We start from the raw sequence: 24,991 nt of genomic DNA, 5'->3' as shown, positions 1-24,991 counted from the left end.
TTCTAACATTGTTGTCACACAGTGTTTCTCCTGTTTTCCGCGTCAGTGTTGTTGGGAATGGCAGCGCGGTTTCATCTGCCTTTAAACTAGTTTAAATGACTGACACTGTGACATCTGCGGTTTGTATCGGAGAGCTCTGCTTCAAACTCAAACGCTTCTCACAGCGCTGTTTAGTGGTCGCCTGATCGAGACCTTTCAGCGAGTAACGCATTTGTTCTGAGTCTTTAGGCAGAGCTAATAATGATCCGTGCAGCGCTCTTCCACTTTCGGTGCGCTAAAGAACTAACAGCGCATATGAGTTATCATATTGTTGTCACTCACGTTTTACTGATACATCTGGCCTAAAATTTAGTGCTGTCACCTTGTGTTGACATTGTGAAACGGCATGATTTGTAAATTATGATTGGCGGGCTTACATTAATAGACAAGTTGCAGGCCGTTTGAAATTCATCCACGGGCCGTATTTGGCCTGCGGCCGGACTTTGGACACCCGTTGACAGATGCTATTACAGTGAAAATAGTTATATGTAAGTGACAACAGTAGCATTTTAGATATGTGATATTTACACTAAGTGAAATTAGCCATTCTATTAACGTTAAGTAAAAGTAGCAGATATTTGCAATAAGTGTAAATAGTAGCTAATTAGATGCTATTTATGCTTATAAATAGTGGCATATACTATTTGCACCTCAGTATTGTTGTACATTAACAGGATGCAATAATAACATTGATTTTAATAACAACCCAGCAAACACAGAATGTTCCCCTAACGTTAGGTTTTGGGTTCTCGTTTGGTTTTTCTTGGGAACCAAATACTAACGTTAGGGGAATAACGTTTAGGTTATATTTTTTGTAACCATAAAATAACGTTCCCAGAACGTTGCATGGTGGTTATTTTTAAATAACGTAAAAAATAAAGCCCTGAAATTCGTTTAATGCAGCATTTATTAAAATACAGAAATTAGATCAATCAAAACACGATTTAAATTATAATATTAAGCCAGGGTTAAGCGTAGAGTGATAACAGAAATCATAAATTCGAGGGTTTGTTTCATCTTCATTTACTGCGCGCCTCTGATCTGCACTCTCTTCTCCAGTCTTCCACAGAGAGCCGCGCGCACGCAGAATTTAAAGGGGTCATATGATGCGATTTCAAGTTTTCCTTTCTCTTTGGAGTGTTACAAGCAAACTACTTTGTTTGGTCTTCCAAAAGAGGACATGACTAGAAATCGGTGGTTAAGTTGTATTTACAACACTGTTCCAGAACAGTTCAACCCAAATATTCAGATGTGTGCAGCACATTTTATGGAGGACTGTTTCCTGATCCTGGAAGAGTAGACTACAATGCCGGCTGTTCTGACTCACAGACTGTAAGTATGTTTTCATATTTAAAGGATTTGACATTGATGATTCAAACGCGAGTTTTGAGCAGTGTAGAGTTAATTTGATTTCATTATTTTGATTTCAAATCCAAACATTGTCACTGAAGATGCTTTTTCAGCATTGCAGTTCATTTTTTACACAGTACAGTAAAACAATCTTTCATAGACATGTTTAAACACAATAAATATAAGCAACACATTATTCAATGCTTTTTTACTTTTGCATTTACTTCTAGATTTATATATTAAGTTGCTCAAGCAAGTGGCAAAACAATTAAACTACTTTTCTCACGTTATCACAAACTTACCATTGACAGAATTAGTCAGCTCTACTGCCTTTCCTTTTGCATTGAAATCTTTATTACAAGCAATTCTGTGGTTCATAAAGAACTTTGTTTTCCTACCACAAGTTATTGCCTTGTTTATCTAATAGTGCTCTTTCCCTTTAAACCTAGCCAAAAAGCCATATGTGTTGATTTTACTTAATCTTACAAATAATGGTTGATGTGCTCAGATTATTACTTAAACAATAGATAAAAACAAGATGTGGTTTTTATAATACTGATTAGGCGTCCATACAGATAATTTCCATGCCGCTTATACTATACTGGGTCTCGAGTGTGCTGGATGATTACTGACATGCATGATCATATCGGAGTAAAGAGGTTAGGGGAACGTTATAATAACAGTCTGGGAACCAAAAACTAACGTTAGGGGAACGTTATAGGAATGTTAGATTAACGTTAGAATAACGTTCTGGGAACCAAAAACTAACATTCTGGGAACGTTAAGAAAACTTTCCTGGCTAACCAAAAGCAAACCATAAAAACTAACGTTCTGGGAACCAAAAACTAACATTCTGGGAACGTTAAGAAAACTTTCCTGGCTAACCAAAAGCAAACCATAAAAACTAACGTTCTGGGAACCAAAAACTAACATTCTGGGAACGTTAAGAAAACTTTCCTGGCTAACCAAAAGCAAACCATAAAAACTAACGTTCTGGGAACCAAAAACTAACATTCCGGGAACGTTCTGGGAACCAAAAATTGCTAGCTGGGAAGGACTTTATTTTTTGAAATAATTAAATAGATGCTGCCTTATTGGGACAACAAAGCCCTCCTTATAGCCTGCCTACCCCTAATTAATACATTATTATTAAACACTCGTTAAGAAATTGATTTCCACTTTTCCGATGTGATGAGAAAAGGAAGAAAAGCGAGTTTTGCAAAAGACGACTCAAACCCAGTCGATCGTATTTTACGCTATTCTCCCGCCCACCCCACTGCAGACGCTGAATAATGAGATTTTCTCGCAATTTAACGACTTTTCTCCTAATTTAATGAGTTTCTTCTCAACATTTTATTTCGACTTTTTTCTCAAAATTTAGCGAGTTTTTTCTTGAAACATAACGACTTTATTCTCGAAATTTAACGAGTTTAATCTCAACATTTTATCTCGACTTTTTTCTTGAAATGTAACGAGTTTTTTCTAGAAATGTAACGACTTTAATCTCGAGAGGGTTTTATTTTTTTATTATTGCTTGGCCCTAATCCTCTTCCGTACGCAAGCCATGGGGGAGTACACTACCCTTAAAAATTGAAAGGATATTAGGATATTACCACAAGATTACTCTTAGGACATCGCAAACTATTTTTTTTATCAATATGACTTAACCTGATGGAGGACGCGCTCAGTCATTCAGGCAGTCTCTCTCTCTCTCTCTCTCTCTCTCTCTCTTTCTCTCTCGCGCGCGCTGTTAGGCATATTTTGTGCCGTTGATTGAGTGGAGAGAAATCCCCCCACAACTAACTGCAAACTGGCATTCAGATCTGCCTCCATTTAGTTATTTTGTTAGCAACGCCCCAACTTCCAATGATCCAATCAATTCCCAGTAGAGTCAAAAAAAGACAATCGCTACTTCCGTTTCATGCCGACTTTAAAGGGGAAGATGCCAATAGCAGGGTAGAGAAAATGCTGAGGAAGGCAGGCTCTGTCCTGGGGACTAAACTGAACTCGCTGAAGCTGGTGACCAAGAGGAATATGCTGTTCAAACTCTTAAAGGATTTGATTTCAAATTTTTCCAAATATATCCAAAGAGATATTCTTTATAAAAGTTAAGTTATTAAGAGTCAACCACGCCTACCCCAAACAGGCTCGTTCTAACACGCCCCCACATGTCTACGTCCCTATGTAGGAAGATTTGCATATCGCCGCCCAAATGTTCACGCAAAGAAAGAAGTAACTTTTATTCTCGCTGTAGTGTTGTTGTTGCCGCCGCTGCCATGTCGTGAAGACGCTGTGTGTTTCGTTGTGACTTGACTTTCTCTCCTCTCCACCTGTAGCTGGTGTGTGGTGAGCGCACTGGCGCCGTTGTCCTGTGGTTGCCGTCGCATCCAAGTGGAGACCCCCCCACCCCCCCACATCATTGTAAAGCGCTTTGGGTGTACAACAATACACAATAAAGCACTATATAAATGCATCATTCAACATCATATGGCCCTTTAAACATCATGGATAACCCCTCACATCCAATGCAGTACGATACATCATCTCATTCTGGGAACCAAAAACTAACGTTAGGGGAACGTTATAGGAATGTTAGATTAACGTTAGAATAACGTTCTGGGAACCAAAAACTAACATTCTGGGAACGTTAAGAAAACTTTCCTGGCTAACCAAAAGCAAACCATAAAAACTAACGTTCTGGGAACCAAAAACTAACATTCTGGGAACGTTAAGAAAACTTTCCTGGCTAACCAAAAGCAAACCATAAAAACTAACGTTCTGGGAACCAAAAACTAACATTCCGGGAACGTTCTGGGAACCAAAAATTGCTAGCTGGGAAGGACTTTATTTTTTGAAATAATTAAATAGATGCTGCCTTATTGGGACAACAAAGCCCTCCTTATAGCCTGCCTACCCCTAATTAATACATTATTATTAAACACTCGTTAAGAAATTGATTTCCACTTTTCCGATGTGATGAGAAAAGGAAGAAAAGCGAGTTTTGCAAAAGACGACTCAAACCCAGTCGATCGTATTTTACGCTATTCTCCCGCCCACCCCACTGCAGACGCTGAATAATGAGATTTTCTCGCAATTTAACGACTTTTCTCCTAATTTAATGAGTTTCTTCTCAACATTTTATTTCGACTTTTTTCTCAAAATTTAGCGAGTTTTTTCTTGAAACATAACGACTTTATTCTCGAAATTTAACGAGTTTAATCTCAACATTTTATCTCGACTTTTTTCTTGAAATGTAACGAGTTTTTTCTAGAAATGTAACGACTTTAATCTCGAGAGGGTTTTATTTTTTTATTATTGCTTGGCCCTAATCCTCTTCCGTACGCAAGCCATGGGGGAGTACACTACCCTTAAAAATTGAAAGGATATTAGGATATTACCACAAGATTACTCTTAGGACATCGCAAACTATTTTTTTTATCAATATGACTTAACCTGATGGAGGACGCGCTCAGTCATTCAGGCAGTCTCTCTCTCTCTCTCTCTCTCTCTCTCTCTTTCTCTCTCGCGCGCGCTGTTAGGCATATTTTGTGCCGTTGATTGAGTGGAGAGAAATCCCCCCACAACTAACTGCAAACTGGCATTCAGATCTGCCTCCATTTAGTTATTTTGTTAGCAACGCCCCAACTTCCAATGATCCAATCAATTCCCAGTAGAGTCAAAAAAAGACAATCGCTACTTCCGTTTCATGCCGACTTTAAAGGGGAAGATGCCAATAGCAGGGTAGAGAAAATGCTGAGGAAGGCAGGCTCTGTCCTGGGGACTAAACTGAACTCGCTGAAGCTGGTGACCAAGAGGAATATGCTGTTCAAACTCTTAAAGGATTTGATTTCAAATTTTTCCAAATATATCCAAAGAGATATTCTTTATAAAAGTTAAGTTATTAAGAGTCAACCACGCCTACCCCAAACAGGCTCGTTCTAACACGCCCCCACATGTCTACGTCACTATGTAGGAAGATTTGCATATCGCCGCCCAAATGTTCACGCAAAGAAAGAAGTAACTTTTATTCTCGCTGTAGTGTTGTTGTTGCCGCCGCTGCCATGTCGTGAAGACGCTGTGTGTTTCGTTGTGACTTGACTTTCTCTCCTCTCCACCTGTAGCTGGTGTGTGGTGAGCGCACTGGCGCCGTTGTCCTGTGGTTGCCGTCGCATCCAAGTGGAGACCCCCCCACCCCCCCACATCATTGTAAAGCGCTTTGGGTGTACAACAATACATTCTGGGAACCAAAAACTAACGTTAGGGGAACGTTATAGGAATGTTAGATTAACGTTAGAATAACGTTCTGGGAACCAAAAACTAACATTCTGGGAACGTTAAGAAAACTTTCCTGGCTAACCAAAAGCAAACCATAAAAACTAACGTTCTGGGAACCAAAAACTAACATTCTGGGAACGTTAAGAAAACTTTCCTGGCTAACCAAAAGCAAACCATAAAAACTAACGTTCTGGGAACCAAAAACTAACATTCCGGGAACGTTCTGGGAACCAAAAATTGCTAGCTGGGAAGGACTTTATTTTTTGAAATAATTAAATAGATGCTGCCTTATTGGGACAACAAAGCCCTCCTTATAGCCTGCCTACCCCTAATTAATACATTATTATTAAACACTCGTTAAGAAATTGATTTCCACTTTTCCGATGTGATGAGAAAAGGAAGAAAAGCGAGTTTTGCAAAAGACGACTCAAACCCAGTCGATCGTATTTTACGCTATTCTCCCGCCCACCCCACTGCAGACGCTGAATAATGAGATTTTCTCGCAATTTAACGACTTTTCTCCTAATTTAATGAGTTTCTTCTCAACATTTTATTTCGACTTTTTTCTCAAAATTTAGCGAGTTTTTTCTTGAAACATAACGACTTTATTCTCGAAATTTAACGAGTTTAATCTCAACATTTTATCTCGACTTTTTTCTTGAAATGTAACGAGTTTTTTCTAGAAATGTAACGACTTTAATCTCGAGAGGGTTTTATTTTTTTATTATTGCTTGGCCCTAATCCTCTTCCGTACGCAAGCCATGGGGGAGTACACTACCCTTAAAAATTGAAAGGATATTAGGATATTACCACAAGATTACTCTTAGGACATCGCAAACTATTTTTTTTATCAATATGACTTAACCTGATGGAGGACGCGCTCAGTCATTCAGGCAGTCTCTCTCTCTCTCTCTCTCTCTCTCTCTCTTTCTCTCTCGCGCGCGCTGTTAGGCATATTTTGTGCCGTTGATTGAGTGGAGAGAAATCCCCCCACAACTAACTGCAAACTGGCATTCAGATCTGCCTCCATTTAGTTATTTTGTTAGCAACGCCCCAACTTCCAATGATCCAATCAATTCCCAGTAGAGTCAAAAAAAGACAATCGCTACTTCCGTTTCATGCCGACTTTAAAGGGGAAGATGCCAATAGCAGGGTAGAGAAAATGCTGAGGAAGGCAGGCTCTGTCCTGGGGACTAAACTGAACTCGCTGAAGCTGGTGACCAAGAGGAATATGCTGTTCAAACTCTTAAAGGATTTGATTTCAAATTTTTCCAAATATATCCAAAGAGATATTCTTTATAAAAGTTAAGTTATTAAGAGTCAACCACGCCTACCCCAAACAGGCTCGTTCTAACACGCCCCCACATGTCTACGTCCCTATGTAGGAAGATTTGCATATCGCCGCCCAAATGTTCACGCAAAGAAAGAAGTAACTTTTATTCTCGCTGTAGTGTTGTTGTTGCCGCCGCTGCCATGTCGTGAAGACGCTGTGTGTTTCGTTGTGACTTGACTTTCTCTCCTCTCCACCTGTAGCTGGTGTGTGGTGAGCGCACTGGCGCCGTTGTCCTGTGGTTGCCGTCGCATCCAAGTGGAGACCCCCCCACCCCCCCACATCATTGTAAAGCGCTTTGGGTGTACAACAATACACAATAAAGCACTATATAAATGCATCATTCAACATCATATGGCCCTTTAAACATCATGGATAACCCCTCACATCCAATGCAGTACGATACATCATCTCATCCAATATATTAAGAGCCTCTTTACTTCAAGACTTTTCATGGACCGATGTCCCACTGACACACGAAAATATCCTTTCTATGTATTTATGTAGGCCATTTATTGTTTGTTTGTGTGATTACATACTATATGTTGTGTACAACACCTGTACTGAAAATTACACTGTGGGGATTAATCCCCCCCCAAAAGTAACTAAAAATATAAACTTTTTAACTGTTCAACTGTTTTAACTTCAACTGTTCAACTGTTTTTAAATCACAAAAACTAGATTTATACAACACCGACACCTGGTGGCCAGTCATCATAACAGTCATCACTCTACTTCTAATTTCCACTCTATAATCGATATTGAACTGTAGTATTAAGCTTAGCTGTATAATGCTAGTAACCTTTGATGTTAAATTAAGTATATTAGTTTGTACTGCATATTTAGTGGTATTCTCATTTAAATTATAGATAGGCCTACTGCTCAATCCAGCTGTATATACTATATAGTGACGCTCGCCCTTTTCCTGAGTTCTTACACTAAGAAAACACGAAACTATTCCATAATCTTTTGGACTTCGCAATACGTCCATAGTAAATGAATGGTAATCATTCAGCATGGACGGAAGCTCGGGAAGAAAAGAAAGAAAACACCTCTCAGAAGAACAAGAAACAAGGCTAAAGAAACACGGATAAGAGGGAATTTAAATTTGACGGTTGTATTGGTAGCTAATAGCTAGCTATCCATAGACCAATTTACCTGGATGCAGATTAATAGGCTTATATAAAATTATATAAAGCAGTTAATACTGTAATGTTGTTGCTCTATTTGTGGGATTTTGCTCTATTCGTATGCACGTTAATATGCAAGTAGGATAACAATTTCAACTGAAATTAATATGTCATGTCCATTTATTTATTAAGTATGTAGCCGTGAAATAAGCGGAATAAAGTACAGTTGGCCAGTCATTATAACAAAATAAACCCCTGCAGGATAATACAAGCCCCCTCGGTGTAATTTGTACAGGGTTAAAGTGAACTGTGGCGTCTTATTTGATAATTTTCTTAATTTTACTTCTTGTGATGAGGGGTAGTATTAAACAATAATCCTCGTTTAGTCGCTAGAGGGCGCCAGACCCACACTGTTGGATCTCTGATGAGCTCAGTGATATTTTCATGTTGTAAAGAACTGTTATCCTTCAGAGTTGTGTGTGTGTGTGTGTGTGTGTGTGTTTGTTGGGGGGCACTGGGGGTTTTCATTCTTTTTTTCTTATTCTTTTGATCTTTTTGTTAATTGTTTATGTGACCTGATTCAGCTACCATTCATTCTGATGCTGTTAGATTTAATTGGAGTGTGTTGAGTGTGTGTGCGCATAAACAAGACAGTGAGGATGAGAGATGAAAAGAGAGAAAACCAACATGAGATTTCAACAGCCATTAAGCAAATGAATCCTAAGAGAGAGGCACATTCAGCAGCTGTCTTATTCTTAAAAAAAGATATACACAAGAGAGGGAGGGAGGAAGGGAGGATGGATAGATAGAAAGAGAGAGAGAGCGAGAGAGGGGTGGGCACAATTGGGACAGTTCCCTCCTTCCCAGCAGGGGAGTGTTTGAAAGAAAGGAGTGAACGATAAGAGACGACTGAAGGAGAGAGAGAGATCAGAAAGAGTTAAAAGATGCAGAGAGATGCAGAGGGCAAGACAATAACAGAGTGAACAAAACGAAGACAAATTCAGACGGCAATATTATAAACACAGAAGACAGACCAAGAGAGGATTCTGCTGCAACACTGACCTGAGCAGGATTATATTTCACTGCACTGCACACATAAACACACACTTACGCAGAGGTGTGTGATGCTGACATCAGGTAGACACCATTTGTGTGTGTGATATTTCTGAGCAGAGTACGTAGAGAGAAAGAGAGAGTGTGTGTGTGTGCGTTTACCCCGAGCTAGAGTCGCATAGTGTGTGTGTGTGTGTGTGTCAGACAGCCATGAGGAGGATGCTGGCTCTCTTCTGCTTAATTTCACTGGCGGCACCTCTAACAGACGCATGGAGACCATCACAACCACGACTGCACTTCCAACACTCAGGTGAGGCAACTGACTTTCCATTGACTTTTCTGTTGATGTATAAGTGTTTTCAATCTCCTATCCCTCACACAAACCTTTCTGCATTTAACATTTTAATTCAGACATTATTTGGCATGTTTATTATGACATTTTCCTCCTTCAATGTAAATGATTTCAGGTTGTATTATTATTATTATTATTAATATTATTATAAAATAATGTCATTTTTAATAATTAAGAAGACTTGAGTCATTCTGACTCGAGTCAATTATGTTACTATAATTAATTTAATTAATGTTCTGTTGGCCTACATAGTTTATGGGACAGGTGAAACAACTGACTTTCCATTGACTTCTATTGCTTTTCTATTGAGCTCTTTCTATTAAACCTTTCTGCATTTATTCTTTCAACTCAGACATTCAACATTCAGTATGTTTATTAAACTATTTTCTTCCCACATTGTGGATGATTTCAGGTTTTACTATCCTTGTGGACTCAGAATCACACAAATAGTCTTTCTTTGCTCCATGCACAAACGCTTTCTCTCTTTTTAACCCAATTGTAATCAGCCGTGGTTCGAAAGGGGTATATCATATGTGTAGACTGAAACTGGTTGTGTGTTTCTCCATGACCTAGAAAACCCTGCACAGATACATTCGTTGGTCCGTCACACCATTCTGAATATCAGGGACGACTGAGAGTGAATGTGAGAGAAAATAGAGAGTGTGTGTGTGTGTGTGAAATGTTTGTGTTTAGAAAGTTTTAGGGGTACATATCTTAATTAATCCGTGTACATCTGTATGAATGTGTGTGTTGTGTTTACTTGGATCTCTTAATTACCCAATTAGCCTTTCATTCACGCAGACTCCCAAAGGGTAGAGCATAAGTGTGTGTTTGTGTAAGGGAACGACTGGTGGTTGATTATTATCCAGCTCATTTTGGCTTGATTTCCCTGATGAGATGATAAATGACAGCTCTTAAGTAGCACACACACACACATACTGAGAATTTTGTGCCACTGGATACAAGTGAAATTAGATATCCAATAATATGTCCAGCAGATCTATAAAATGCATTTTCCAGCTGGTCTGTTTTGATTGGTCACTTTGCAGTTGACTGGCCTTCAGTAGGTGTGATTATAACTAACACGAGCATCAATCGATTATGCACTCTAACCTCTGCCAAGTGTGTGTGTCTGTGTGCATTTGAGTGCTATAATTATGATGTATACTCATATTCAGCCCAGGTCATAGGTCTGTCTGATGGCAAGTTGAGAAATTCCAGAACACAGCAGTGTGTGTTCACCAGTTTATTTTAGCTGTCTGTGTGTTTATGCATGAGCCTTGTGTTTTTCCGTCACAGACTTATAGTCGCACCTGTTAACATTTCTACCACACACATATGAAGTTATGAACATGCCAGCTGGTGGATTGAGAAGTAATAGCTGATAACTCAATTTGCACAGGAAGTGTGGACTGTTTGTTCTTGTCTGCCAGTAGACTTGCACTATGGGAAAAGTTGTGCCCAAGAAAATACACCTTAACATACTCCCATCCACACTTGTGGTAGAAGAGGTGTGTGCTTGTGAACAGGTTTTTGAATGACATTTTACACATTACACATTACATTTGATGCCCATTTTAATTCAGTTTGTTTCAATTCCAATTAATTAATAAGATCTTGATTTTGATTCAATTCAATTTAATGTCCAATTTGGTTACTTCTCTTTTGAGAATCTATTTCAGCGAATGCTTTGTTATGTTAGTATTAACTATATACTATAGTATTTATTAATATTTTGAATTAGTTTTGATATTGATATTTTCATTTAATTTTTTTAGCAATTTTTTTGTAGTTTTTATTAGTTTTTATTATTTATATTTTTGTTTTCTTTAACATATTGATTTCAGTTTTAATTTGAGCAATTTTAATACTTAAACGTATTTTAGTTATAAAGGCAACATGTCAAATTTAATGTTTTTCATCTAATATTTACATTTTGTTTTTATTTAAGCTTTATTCCAAATAACGAGAACGATTTGTAACAGTTTTAGTTTTAGCTAACAACAAGTGTTTCTATCTAAGTGCACTATCACGCAGACACTGAAAAAGGCATAAAGTACAAGATCGAGCTTGGGGATCAATAAAATGAAGATTGCGAATAATCGGAAAAACATGATTTATACCATTTTTAACCTATACGTTGTTGCTAGTGCGCTCTTGCACTCGTGTGCATGTTTATGTATAAGTTAGCAAATGTTTCTTAGCTGTGTCACACGCCACATATTTACACTAATCGAGTAATTCCACATCAGTCTCTCTCATGACTGAGGTAATCTAATGGTCAGATACACACTCACAGCTTGTGTGTGGTTAAATATACCCTCAGCTGGTCATAGAATGATAGACAGAAGGGTTTGTGACTCACTTTGTGTTCATCTCTATAAGTTAGCAAATGTTTCTTAGCTGTGTCACACGCCACATATTTACACTAATCGAGTAATTCCACATCAGTCTCTCTCATGACTGAGGTAATCTAATGGTCAGATACACACTCACAGCTTGTGTGTGGTTAAATATACCCTCAGCTGGTCATAGAATGATAGACAGAAGGGTTTGTGACTCACTTTGTGTTCATATCTGTGTGTGTGTGTGTGTGTGTGTAAGACAGAAAAATGACAGTTGTAGTAATTGTGTAAGACCATCAGAATGTCTCACTGTTTGTCTAATTTAGTTTATGGCTAAAAAGGTCATGAGTCAAACTGATTACAGTCTGGGGCTACCAGGTTCTAGACCACCTTGTCATGAAATCTCCCTCACTTCCTGCTAAACACACTCGAGACAGGTGGAATACCAGCCCGTAAACCATCAGAGTGATTTTAGCACACACATACACATACACACCCTTGTTACCACAGCAACTGCCCCCAATAAAGGGGGCAATGGTGCCACTAAGAAAGAGCCAGGAATGCGTGTGTGAGGTTTCAGGCTGTGACAGATTGTGTGCATGTCCCTTGTGACAGCTGAAATTTTTTAGTGTGTGTGGGTGAGTGAGAGAATATTTTAAAGGAGCGATAAAGACGCAAACCTATAGAACAACCAATGTAATATTTGCATTTTTTGCGGCTGTTTTCTTGGTGTATTACAACATTATCTGCTGCACTTTCACTAATTAATTGATTTCCTATGATTCTCAAGGCATGTTTTCAATCTTTTTGTCTATTCTATTCATCTCATGCGTTATTTTATCTCTGTCTGTCTCATCGGCTGTTCATATTTTTGAACAGGTTATTCTGCCCAAAGGTGAGACTGTCTGGTCCACATATGAGTTTATATTAGTTCAATGTGTTTAGGAAAAGTACAGAATACAATGTTACTCTGGTGGACAGCTTTAAATGTATTTAAAGAAATGGTTTACCCACAAAAATAAACATTCTATCATCATTTACTCATCCTCATGTTGTTTCAAACCTGTGGCTTGGCTTTATGTCTTCCATGGAGCACAGAGGAGATGTTTTCAACTATACTGGTTGCCTCTGGAGCTTTAAGGTTTTAAAAAGGTTGTAAAAGTGAAAGAGTGCATCCGAATGATGCACTATATTCCAAGTCATATGATAGCTTTGTGTAAGAAAGAGAGGTAAAATTGAAGTCATCATTCACTGAATTTTTCTCCTCCAGTGGGCTTCTAAAAGTAATGGCACTGGATAATTGAGCCATTGAGTTTTCAGTTATTTCCACTGAATACTAATTTAAAATTCAGTCTGTTCCTCTAATAAAGCTATCATACAACTTCATAGCACATGAGTTGTAGACCATTTTATGATATGGTAATTTTAGATCTTGACAGCCTCATTCATTGTAATTATATTGTAAAAACTGACCAGGATATTCTTCAGAAATTCACCCTCTGTTGCATGGCAGAAAGAAACCCTCATTCTCTGTTTTTTTTCATTTCCCATAAAAAACAATAAAGCTGAATTGCATTTTCTTTATTGGCCTGTCAGAAGTAAAGGATTTGGGATGGAAAACAGCAATGCCGCATATTTGCAGAATTCAGCCGCGAGGGTCTACTCATAACAGAAATGTATGAAATAATCTGTTCACGTTCTCTCTGTCGCTCTGTCTTAGAGCTGGTGCGGAGCGGCAGGCTCATGTCTCTCTCTGTGCCTGCTGGGGATCTGAACTCTCTGTTGCCAGGTGAAGATGGTCGTCGTCTTTACATCGGTATGAAAGACCATCTGCTGTCTGCCAGCCTGGATGATATTACTCAAACCCCCCGCAAGGTATGTACTCCCCCAAACACACAGGCTCACATATATTCCTCATATTCTTAAATAAGGGAAATTCTGTCATTATGTTCTCTTTTTTATGTGTAGCACAAAAGGAGACGTTTAACAAAATGTTAATGCTGCTCTTTTCCATACAATGAAAGTGTGGGCTGTCAGGCTCAGAACATCAAAAAATCACAATAAAACCACCATAAACAGCTTGTATTTTACACAAAACTTTGATATGGCATTAGAAGACTTGGAATATATCATATATAAATCAAATGAACTGATGTTATACTACTTTTATGGTATTTTTGGAAAACTGACAGTCCCTGGTCACCATTCACTTTCATTATATAGAAAAAAGCAAGTTGAGAGTAGTAAATAACAAGAATTTTAGAGAGATAGTTAAGTTCACCGAAACATGCTGTAGTATCAAACAAGAAAGCTTTTACTAGCAGATTCAAACAAACTTTTGTTGCATAAAGGCCCCCCAGTGAGTGTATTTGTGAAATTTTATGTGGGTAAGTGTGTGTGTGTGTGTGAGCCCATCCCTGCTTGTCTGCATAACTTAGTGTGTATTCATAATGATTTGATCTGAGCAATGCCAGGGTGGCATTCAACTGTAATGCCTCACATGCTACATGAGGAAATCAGCATATGCATCAACATTTAATATGACTAAGAGGAACTTTTATGCACACTTGTGCACCAGATTAGATTCACATCTGTGTGTGTGTGTGTGTGTGTGTGTGTGTGTGTGCTGTATTTCAGATCTACTGGCCTGCAAGTCCAGATCGAATCCAGAACTGTATCATGGCTGGAAAAAGTCTGCAGGTAAAACATGATTTTATGAAACGCAGCTTCTTTAGATAGCTGTTCTTTAACTGTTTAATTACAAACAAAATCAATTCAATCCTCACTGTGATAGTTTCCTTTTTATGTCACAGATGGACTGTGCAAACTTCCTGCGTGTGTTAGAGCTGTATAACCAAACACATCTTTACGCCTGTGGGACTGGAGCGTTCAACCCTCGCTGTGCCTTCATCCCAACCAACCTCTTCCTCAGGGTAAATGACTACATTTCCCAGCATGCACCTCTTTCACATAAACTCTTCCTATTGTAGCATATAGTGTAGTATGCATGTCTCAGGTGATAGAATAGATAGATTAAACAATTTTGTGAGCAATTATATTGCTAATAAATAAATTGCTAATAAATTAAATATTATTTATTAAATTAATAAAAACAAATAAAAACAATTCATAATAAAAAGTGTTTTTCATACATATCTAAAATAAAAGTACAAAATATATATAAATAATTAAAATATTCTTAATTATTTAAATTAAACTTAAAGGTGTTACATATCCAAACAGAATTTTTTTCAATATTATTTATTAAAATAATTAAAGTATACTTCGATTTTTAATTAAAATTTAAAAAAAGTTTCTTACAGATCAAAACAATATTTTATTGAAATAATTAAAATGTAATTAAATATTTTTTATTAAAATAAAAAAGTTTTAGTAGGATTAATTTGGATAAGCAAAAATAAACAATTGGAACTATAAATAATGTTATGGGAATTTCAGGCCGAGGAACAAATCCTGCAGTATGAAGACACTGAATCAGGGAAGGGAAAATGTCCTTATGACCCTCACCAGAGAACAGCTACTGCCATCATAGGTAAGACAGCATGTTTATAGTTTGTGTGTAGTTTATCTGTTTGTGTGAGAACATGCCAGTGTAATTCTGATCTAAATCTTTGTGCATGTTTGTTCAGACGGAGAGCTGTACGCTGGCATCTCATCTGACTTTCTAAGTCATGATACCGCTTTTATTCGGAGTCTGGGGGAGCGACATGTGATTCGCACTGAACAATACGACTCTACATGGCTGCAAGGTGATATATGTGCATGTACAACCACACATACACCTGAGCTAGCACTAACACTTACACTCACACTTACAAAAATACACTCACCAGGTTGTTGACAGCAATTAAGGAAGCACTGTGCTCTATCAGTTAAACAAAAGAAAATGCTACCATATTGTTTACGCAATAACAGATATACATGTATGTGTTAGTTAACTATTTTTGTCTCTCTCACTCTCTCCAGGCGCTGAATTTGTACATGTTGCAGCGATGTCAGAGAGTGATAATGAGGAGGATGATAAGGTCTACGTGTTCTTTACTGAGCGCGCGCAAGAAGCAGAGGGGGCTGCTGGGAAGGTCCTCTATTCTAGAGTCGCCCGCGTCTGCAAGGTATCTAATAGTGTGTTCCTACGTGCCTAAGCGCACTTGTGTGGCTCCTGGGCCTGTATGACCACCTCTGTGAATCTGATAGGATGTGCTGTGTGATATGTCTCTGACTGTTCCTCTGGTGGATTTCTGTCATTTTCATATGAAATAGTAACAGAATTATATATTATATACTTACGGTTTTTTAGTAAAATGCAAAAGTGTTACATACAGATCCAAACAGAAATAAAAAATAAATGTGATATTAGTAAAATGTATTAGTATTATTATTACAATATAAAGTGTTACATACAAATCTAAACAGAAATAACACAATATAGTATTTTCTTGAAGTAATTAAAATACACTTAATTTTTAGTGAATTAAAAAATGTTCCAAACAGAAGATCCAAAGCAGAAATAAAATGAAATATTATTTTATTGAAATTTCTGTCAGGTGGATTTTGTGTCATTTTGATATCACAAAAAATGATTAATAAATTTTCAAAATGTACTGTAGTGGTACCATGGTAAAGGGATGGTATCAGATGGTAATACCTTGGTACCTTTGTGTATGTCAATGAATATAATGATTACCATATTTATTTAATAGGGTATTTACATTTACATCAAAGAACATGCCCAAAAACACAGTATTAACATAGTACATGTCTAAAAATCATGGTATTAGCATATTATATATCCAAAAATATGGTATTAGCAGGGCACATGTCCAAAAAACTCTGATTTAGCAGGGACAAATCCAAAAAAAGTATGGTACATCTCAAAAACATGATATAACTGTGGTACATGTCCAAAAAATATGGTAGTAACAGGGTACATGTGCAAAAAACATGGTATTACTGTAGTGTGGTATGTAGTATGGTAGGATGGTACTATCAATGTGTTTATATCTCTTTTTCAGAATGATATTGGTGGTCAGCGTAGTTTGGTTCATAAATGGAGCACCTTTCAGAAAGCTCGTATTGTTTGCTCTGTACCAGGACCCGACGGCATACAGACACACTTTGACAAACTCCGTGAGTAATAGACACCTTCAGATAAATGCCACACACGCACACAAATACATTTAACTCCCACTTGATTACCTAATCAAAGTTTAAGCAAATCTCTCAAATGAAATAAGGCTTTGAGATAACCTTGTACATTTTTTTATAATATAATTTGTACTGTTGATACTGTGTGTGTGTGTGTGTCTTATGCCCAAACTTCCCTGATTTATGGAACAAAGTTTATCAGTAGACTCACATACACACACACACCACACACAGACTCAGACAGAAACCGGTTTCTTATCAATCAGTCTGTGTAAACAAAGACCTCACATAGAATAAACAATTCTTGAGTCCTTGTTCTGACTGAAGTTTTACTGTAGTCTCATACTCATATACTGTATCTATAAGATATACACGTTACAGCACATACAGTACATGTTGAAATGAAAAATCTCAGTTATCAGTGATGACTACACTGAAGATAGCACGTCCCCTAAACTATTCCACCCAAATATGATATAAAACAAGCAATAATCAGAAATCAAGAATGGGTTCCATATCTGGTTGCTACTTTATCAAATCTGCGAGTGGCTTTGAAAGGAACTATTCATTGTCCAGCGTCATGGCAATCTTTAAACAGCTGAGTTTATGTAATTTGTTTAACTGTGTGCATGTCCAGTTATGTTCAAGTGTTAGGGACTTGTGAAATGTGTTTATTTCTTGGCCTACCAAAGTATTTAGAACATCCGAATCTGCTTTGTTCTGATTGGTTAACACTTTAATGTTTACTTGTGACATGTAAAAATGTTCTGATGATTATATAATGTAAGCATGCTCTAATGTGAATATGCATCTCATCTTAGCTGCCCTATGGTGGTAATCTATAAGAATTCTCTTCTCTATCTTGTTTACATTGTGCTCCATGGCCTCTAAACCACTACATCTCCCATAATCTCCCCCTGCGTCAGGGACCCTCATCTTGCCATAGTTATGATGGGCCAGACCACACTGCAGTCAGTGAATGTTAATCAGGAATAGCGAGTTTATAGATTGTACAAAGAAACATGCATAAACTGACGATACGATGAGTCAGATACAAGTTAAGAAATGCTAGGTTGTTGGAAGAGTAGAGTTAGAATTGTAAGTTATTGTGAAATATGGAACAGATGAAGTTTAGGTCTTTAAGAAAAAATGGACTGGCGTGTGTTTTGGTATGCAAGATTGAAGGTGCTCCAGAATGCATCACGGTCTGGTGTAAATGCGTTTAGATAATGTCTGTGTTTGTGTGTGTGTGTGTGTGTGTGTGTGTGGAGGGGATGCTGCCAGTTTCTGTGGCTGTGATTTTGAAGCTGAACTGAATTAGTGTATGATATGTTTTGGATTTTAAATATGGTAAATTGGTATGTTTATTAGCTGAAATTCAGATGGATTATTTTTGAAAGCCTTGAGTTTATGTGTGTGTGTGTGTGTACATGTACAGTACCGTTCAAAAGTTTGGGGTTGGTAAGATTTTTTATTAAAAAAACTAAATAGTAAAAACTGCAATATTGCAAAATATTAACACTGTTTAAAGTAACTGTTTTCTATTTGTATATATTTTTAAAATGTAATTATTCTTGTGATGGGAAAGCTGAATTTTCAACAGTCATTACTCCAGTCTTCAAATTTTTATGCGCATTTTGGAATATCGCATTAAAAAAACGCTGGATGGAAACACCAAGATGCGCATAAATTCTAAAAATTTGCATAAAAAACATATGCACACAATTGAGTAGGAAAAACTTTTTATCAGATAAGAAAAAATGCACATAAACTACGATGGAAACACATTTACCGAATAAATTTCACCATGCGCATAAAAAAAAAAGTCATGTGACTTTGCACAATGGGATGGGATAACTATGGGATGACTAACCAGCAGACCGAGCTCATTGCACAGCATCTGAAATGTTGTTTTGGTTTTTCTGAACAAGTCTTTCATCAAAGTATTTTTGTATAATTGTATTACACGACCCAAACAACAGGCATTCACCTCTGAAAAAAAATGACCACATTAATTGTGTTTCGTCTGCTTGCTCTCAGGCGCAAGTAATTCATCATATATGAAAATTATTATATTAAGTGGCTTCTCCTACTTTTCTTAGTGATATAGTGCCAGTTTATCAGGAAGTGACGATTTTGTTCTCTTTGACTCGTTGGATGGAAACTGTGCTTTATTCGCAAATGTTTTATGTGATAGGCTATTCCAGTTTTGTGCATAAGTTAAATTTGAATCTTTGGATGGAAAAATAACTAGTCTCACATGATCCTTCAGAAATCTTTCTAATGTGCTTTTTATCGAGAGAGGGACAATTGATATTTAAATACATATTGGCTCTAAACAGTTTAATGTTATATATTTCAACATAGATTAATAGAAACACTAATTAACACCTAATGAGTACTTTTTAGGAAATTATTCCTTATGGTTATATACAGACGTTTTGTCACAAAGTGACCTAATTTTCTTGAGTTCACCCTGAATGTTTTAAATTTTTTAACCATATGATGATAAATATATCTTAAAATGAGTGCACAAGCGCATGTGCCATTTGTCCTGGTGGTCTGCTGAATGTTTTGAAGGCCGCCAGTATCTGTGTGTGTGCATTTTCACGTCTACGGTGGCACCCCCATCCTGTTTCCACAGAATCTACTGGCTACCTCAGGATGAGGATGAGGGAGGAGAGCAGAGAGCAGGAGAGTCAGAGGTTAGGAGGGATAAGGACGGATAGGGGCAGGATAGAGAAGTGTCAACAAGTGCAGGGCAGACAAAACTATCTGCCCTCAAGGAGAACAAAAGCTTTTGTTGGATGAAATTGACACAACTATAGCATCCCTGCAAAAGTGAAAGAGAAGAAGAGCCAGGGAATAGGGGGGTAGTGAAAACAATTTGAAAGAGAGGGAGGAGGGGTTGAAGAGAAATAAGGGATAGTAATGGGATTGAGAGGGAAAGAGGGAGTGTGAATGCTTAATTAAAGGGATTCTTTTGGTTTGTGTGTAAAATATGAGGGGAAAACGGGGCGTCTGTGTTTATGTGTGCGGTTATAACCCAGAGAGGTGTGTAATAAAGGTTTCAACCATTTTATAGTACTGATCTAGTTTATGTTCTCAGTTTTTAACAGTTTACGAGAGTCAGTAAATCTATCTCGGGTTTCAAAAGCGTGTCCGTGGTAGCGTGAATGTTTAACACTGCATTTCCAACTAGTGGGTTGTGCCCCATATCTTTTATTGTTGTCAAGGGCTGTGTGTTTGGTCAAACGCGCTAAGAAATTTTAATGTTTTTAAAAAAAATTCTCCTATGCTCACAAAAGCTGCATTTATTTGAACGAAATTACAGTACAAGATCTTTCAGTAATCAATCTAATATGGTGTTTTGGTGCTCAAGTAACATTCCTTATTATCAATGTTGAAACCAGTTGTGCTGTTTAATATTTTTGTCAAAACGGTAACACATTTTAGGATTCTTTTATAAATAGAAAGTTTAAACACAGTTTAAACAGAACAGTGTTTATTTGAAATATAATTTTTTTCTAACAATGTAAAATTCTTTACTGTCACTTTTGATTAATTTAATGTGTCCTTGCTAAATACATACATCAATTTCTTTAAAAAAAGCAGTCTTACTGACCCCACTCTTGCATATTGTTTGGCCTGTGAAGTTGATGGTCATTTACATGTTACTTTACATGTCACTTATTGTCCAATGTAAAATTTGGGTCCTGAAGCAAAACCAGTTGAGAACCACCATCTTAATGTGTGTGTGTGTGTGAGTGTGTGTGTGTGTGTGTGTTTGATTTGATTTGATAAGGTGTTTGATTATATCTGACATGGCTGGGTGTGTGTGTGTGTGTGTGTGTGTGTGTGTGTGTGTGTGTGTGTGTGTGTTTGATTTGATTTGATAAGGTGTTTGATTATATCTGACATGGCTGGAAATACGAGAATGCAGAAATGAACTAGCATACCCCCAACAGCACAAGTTTATTGTGAAGATATAGGTGTGTGTGTGTGTGTGAGTGTTTTTGAACAGAAATGAAACCACAAAAATGCTGCATTACACATGTTTGTTTGTATGAGAAAGAGTGTGACCAGGTAAATATTCTTTTTATGAGTTTATATAGCCTTGAGAGGAATTTAGAGACCACACACACTCATTTGCATTGACTGAAGCACATACAAAGCATGTTTAATATTCTAAACCTGTTTTCTGTTTTTCTGTAGAGCATATTTTCATTCAGCGTGGAAAAGACAAAAAGAACCCCCTCATCTATGGGCTCTTCACCACTACCAGGTGAGTCTTACAAACTGACCTAGTATCAGATTTAAAAAATGTCACTGTAATAAATCGCATTTGAAGACTAAATTCATAGCTGAAATTTCTGTCATCATTTACTCAACTTCAAGTCATTCCAAACTCATTTCACTTTCTTTAAAAAAAAACAATCTTTTGATAACTAACTCCTTACATTTATATAGCGCTTTTCTGGGCACTCAAAGCGCTTTATTGTCCTTGAATACTTTAAGATTTAAAAAGATGTTTAGCAGAATGTTGGTGCTGCTCTATTCCATTAAAAAAAACTAAATGGTGTCTAGGGACGGTCAAGCTCCAAAAATGACAAAATCATCATCAAATGAGTCCATATGACTTATGTGTTACATTCCAGGTCTTCTAAAGCTATTTAAAAGATTTGTCTGAGAAAAAGACTAGAAATTTAAGCTGTTCTACATTGATAAATTTGAATAATAAATTAAGAAACTTTCAATTCAAAACAAAAGTTTTTAAAATGGCTGTAAAATCTTTTTTTGAAAGAAATTAATTTTATTAATGATATTCAGCAAGGATCAAAAGTGACAGCTAATCAGCATATTAGAATAATTTCTAAAGGATTATGTGACACTGAAGACAGGAGTAATGGCTGCTGAAAATTCAGCTTTGATATATATATGATTGGTCACATGTGTAAAACAGCCATTTAAAACAAGTTTTATAAATGGCTGTTTTACACATGACCAATCATGAGTCACTAAATTTTAAAATTATGATTTTGATTTTCAGTGAATAGCAACAACTTACATTTCAGTCTGTTCTGCTCAAAGAGTAATTGTATGGCTTCAGAAGTCAAGTTACTACTGTAGTGATACTTTTATGATGCTGTTTTGTCATTTTTGGAGCTTGACAGCCCCTGGTCACCCTTCACTTTAATTGTATGGAAAAGGTCAGCGTGCACATCATGACAGCCCTGTGTGTGTATGTGGTTAAGGGTGTGGATAAAATTGCAGTATTACTGAGTCATACTTTCCAGCTGGCCTAAGATGACATTAATGATGCACCCATGATGTTTAAAACACATTAGAAGTTGAACCAATTTTACATCAGCGATCTCAAATAGCATATGCCTTCATCTATCTTTTTGAAAATGTGTGTGTGTGTCTGCCTAAGGTTTTGGAGAGGGTTGCATAGGGTGGAGTCCACAATGAAGTATGGATATAGAAAAAGCTGTATGGAAAGAGTGACAGTGTTATTGCTCTCTGCTGAGCAGTTCCACTGAGTGTGTTAAATCTCTCAGAGACTTTCACAGCAGACCCAGATTCAATTCAATTCAGATCAGGTGACATTTTACCCTCACCGAGGAGTCGGTTCCTTACTGCCGACTGGCTTTACGCTTTAACTGAAGTGCCACTTTCATTTGTGCCACCAGAGCTTGGTTTTAATTGGATTTATGTCTGGTCAAAAGCATGTAGGTGAACTGAATAAGATGAATTCTGTTGTTTTGATACATTGTGATTGCTAGTTGATGCTGCCTACTTACAGTATATCTCTCAATCAATTAATGATTAATGTTTCTATTTTTATGTGTGTTTGTTTCCTCTCCCAACAGCAATGTCTTGAATGGATCCCTGCACGCAGGTGACACACATCTCACACTTGTATGGGCAGCTTGTTTGATAGAATCAATTACATCAGCAGTTTCCTGTACACTGAAACCGGAAAGCATTGGTATTTGGGATATCTGAAATAAATCTGATCTGAAACATTCCTCCCTGTCTGCAGAAGAAACATTCGTCAGGTTACCGATGACGGCAACCCACTGAACCAGTGTGTCAGACAGGGAGGTAAGAGACACAGGCAACCAGACATTTACTATTGCTAAACATCCTGCTTTGGAACAGCACCGTCAATTTTGTTTTTATTTATATGTTTTTATGATTTCATTCATTGCTCATTAAATCTGGGTGGAAACTGAAAGGTTGAATAAACGTTCACCATTTGGGCCTTTAGAAAATCACTCACAATTAATATAAAGTAATTAAATCTTAAAAATGCAGTGCTTGTGGTGTGAAATGCTGTGTGTATGTGCACAATACATTCAAGTAAAAAAATAAAATAATAATAATAATACATGTGTATATATAATATATAAATAATAATTTTTATTTGTAATTAATAATAATTGTGATTAATAATAAAAATAACATGAAATGCCATGTGTATGGCATATAATAATTCATAATTCATTAAAATAATTCATTAAAAAATAAAATAAAATACATGATAATAATAATAATGATGAAATAATATTATGTGAGAAACGCCATGCACATATGCACATAGGCCAACAATTAATTCAAACAGTAATAATAATAATAATAATAAAATTATATTATGTGAAAATGCCATGCACATATGCACATAGGCCAACAATTAATTAAAACGGTAATAATAATGATGATAATAATAATAATAATAAATAGTATGTGAGAAATGCTTTCATTTAATTTATGTATTCATTTAATTTGACTTATTCTATTAATTGTTATTCAGCTGGTCTTCAGGTGGATGCAGAGGAGAAGACACAAGTTGTTGCCTTGGGTAATAGCACCTACCTGGAGTGTCTACCCAAATCTCACCATGCCACAGTCACCTGGTTTAAAGACATAGGCGAGAACAGCTTGGAGCAACATAAGGTACATGCACACTCATGCATGAACTAAAAACATGATCAAATATTGAGATATATCTCTAATTTTGAACCTTCTGTCTTCCAGGTCAGATCTGGGGAGCAGCTGGTTGTCATTGACAGGGGCATCCTCATTCGCCAGGCTGAGCTCAATCATGGCGGCATTTATCATTGTCAGCTTGAAGAGCATGGATTTCGCTGGACAGCCGTTACTGTTCGTTTAATTGTGTGGAGCCCTGCTCTGCACCCCACTCTTGTCTCCTCCCAGCCATGGTACCAGGATGTGATGGCATTGATCAACCATGGCAAACTGGAGCGACACTGCAAAGAATTCAGTCAGCGTCACAACAACAAGGAATCAGGGAACCACAAGCATAACAAACAGGACAGAAAGAGAGCAGACCGGCACAGGCACAGAGGAGGGGGAGAGAAGGAGAAAGGAAGGGGGCGGAAGAACCGGAGTCGAATGCAGAGTTCAGCACAGAGGCTGCCGAGGAGTGCATAGACCAAATCACAGGTGTTTACAAAGCTGCTCAAAACAAAAGAATACAACAAAACATGCAATATACAGTATATGCACAGTACATATACACACAGCATCATAATAACAGACATTTGCTTTGTTTCAAGACCTAATGAACTGCCTGCATGCAAGTTTAAAAAAATACATGCAAGATGGGGGATGACAATAGAAAAATGTTGATAAACTTATATTTTATTAAATTCATTCAAAGACGTGTTTCGATATAGAGTGATCAAAATTTTGGGTGCAGCAAGATTTTTGCATTAAATTGATCAAAAGTGACAGTAAAGACATTGTTACAAAAGATTTATATTTTAAACAAATGCTGTTCTTTTGAACTCTATTCATCAAAAAATTGTAGCACTGTTTCCACAAAAGTATAAATCCATAATTGATACTAATAATAAATGTTCCTTGAGCAACAAATCAGCATATTAGAATGATTTCTGAAGAATCATGTGATGCTGAAGATTGG

The 24,991-nt window shown here is 37.0% G+C and overlaps 1 protein-coding gene across 1 annotated transcript; it reads left to right on the top strand.

Annotated features, from left to right (window-relative positions):
- Positions 1 to 9,051: 9,051 nt before the first annotated feature.
- On the top strand, positions 9,052 to 24,776 carry LOC107556478 (semaphorin-3A-like). Its single transcript, XM_016239606.1, has 14 exons — positions 9,052 to 9,261; positions 9,382 to 9,487; positions 13,595 to 13,749; positions 14,512 to 14,574; positions 14,688 to 14,807; positions 15,334 to 15,427; positions 15,525 to 15,644; positions 15,862 to 16,007; positions 16,908 to 17,022; positions 21,256 to 21,325; positions 22,914 to 22,934; positions 23,087 to 23,148; positions 23,858 to 24,000; positions 24,082 to 24,776. Exons 2-14 carry the CDS (start codon positions 9,388 to 9,390, stop codon positions 24,496 to 24,498), a joined length of 1,626 nt encoding a protein of 541 aa, XP_016095092.1. The 5' UTR covers positions 9,052 to 9,261; positions 9,382 to 9,387; the 3' UTR covers positions 24,499 to 24,776.
- Positions 24,777 to 24,991: the final 215 nt, after the last annotated feature.

Source organism: Sinocyclocheilus grahami, unplaced genomic scaffold (assembly GCF_001515645.1).
Source record: "Sinocyclocheilus grahami isolate Dianchi unplaced genomic scaffold, SAMN03320097.WGS_v1.1 scaffold570.1, whole genome shotgun sequence".
NCBI classification, from domain to species: domain Eukaryota; kingdom Metazoa; phylum Chordata; class Actinopteri; order Cypriniformes; family Cyprinidae; genus Sinocyclocheilus; species Sinocyclocheilus grahami.
Note: the sequence above shows the minus strand (reverse complement) of the source record. Positions and strands in the feature narration are given on the sequence as shown.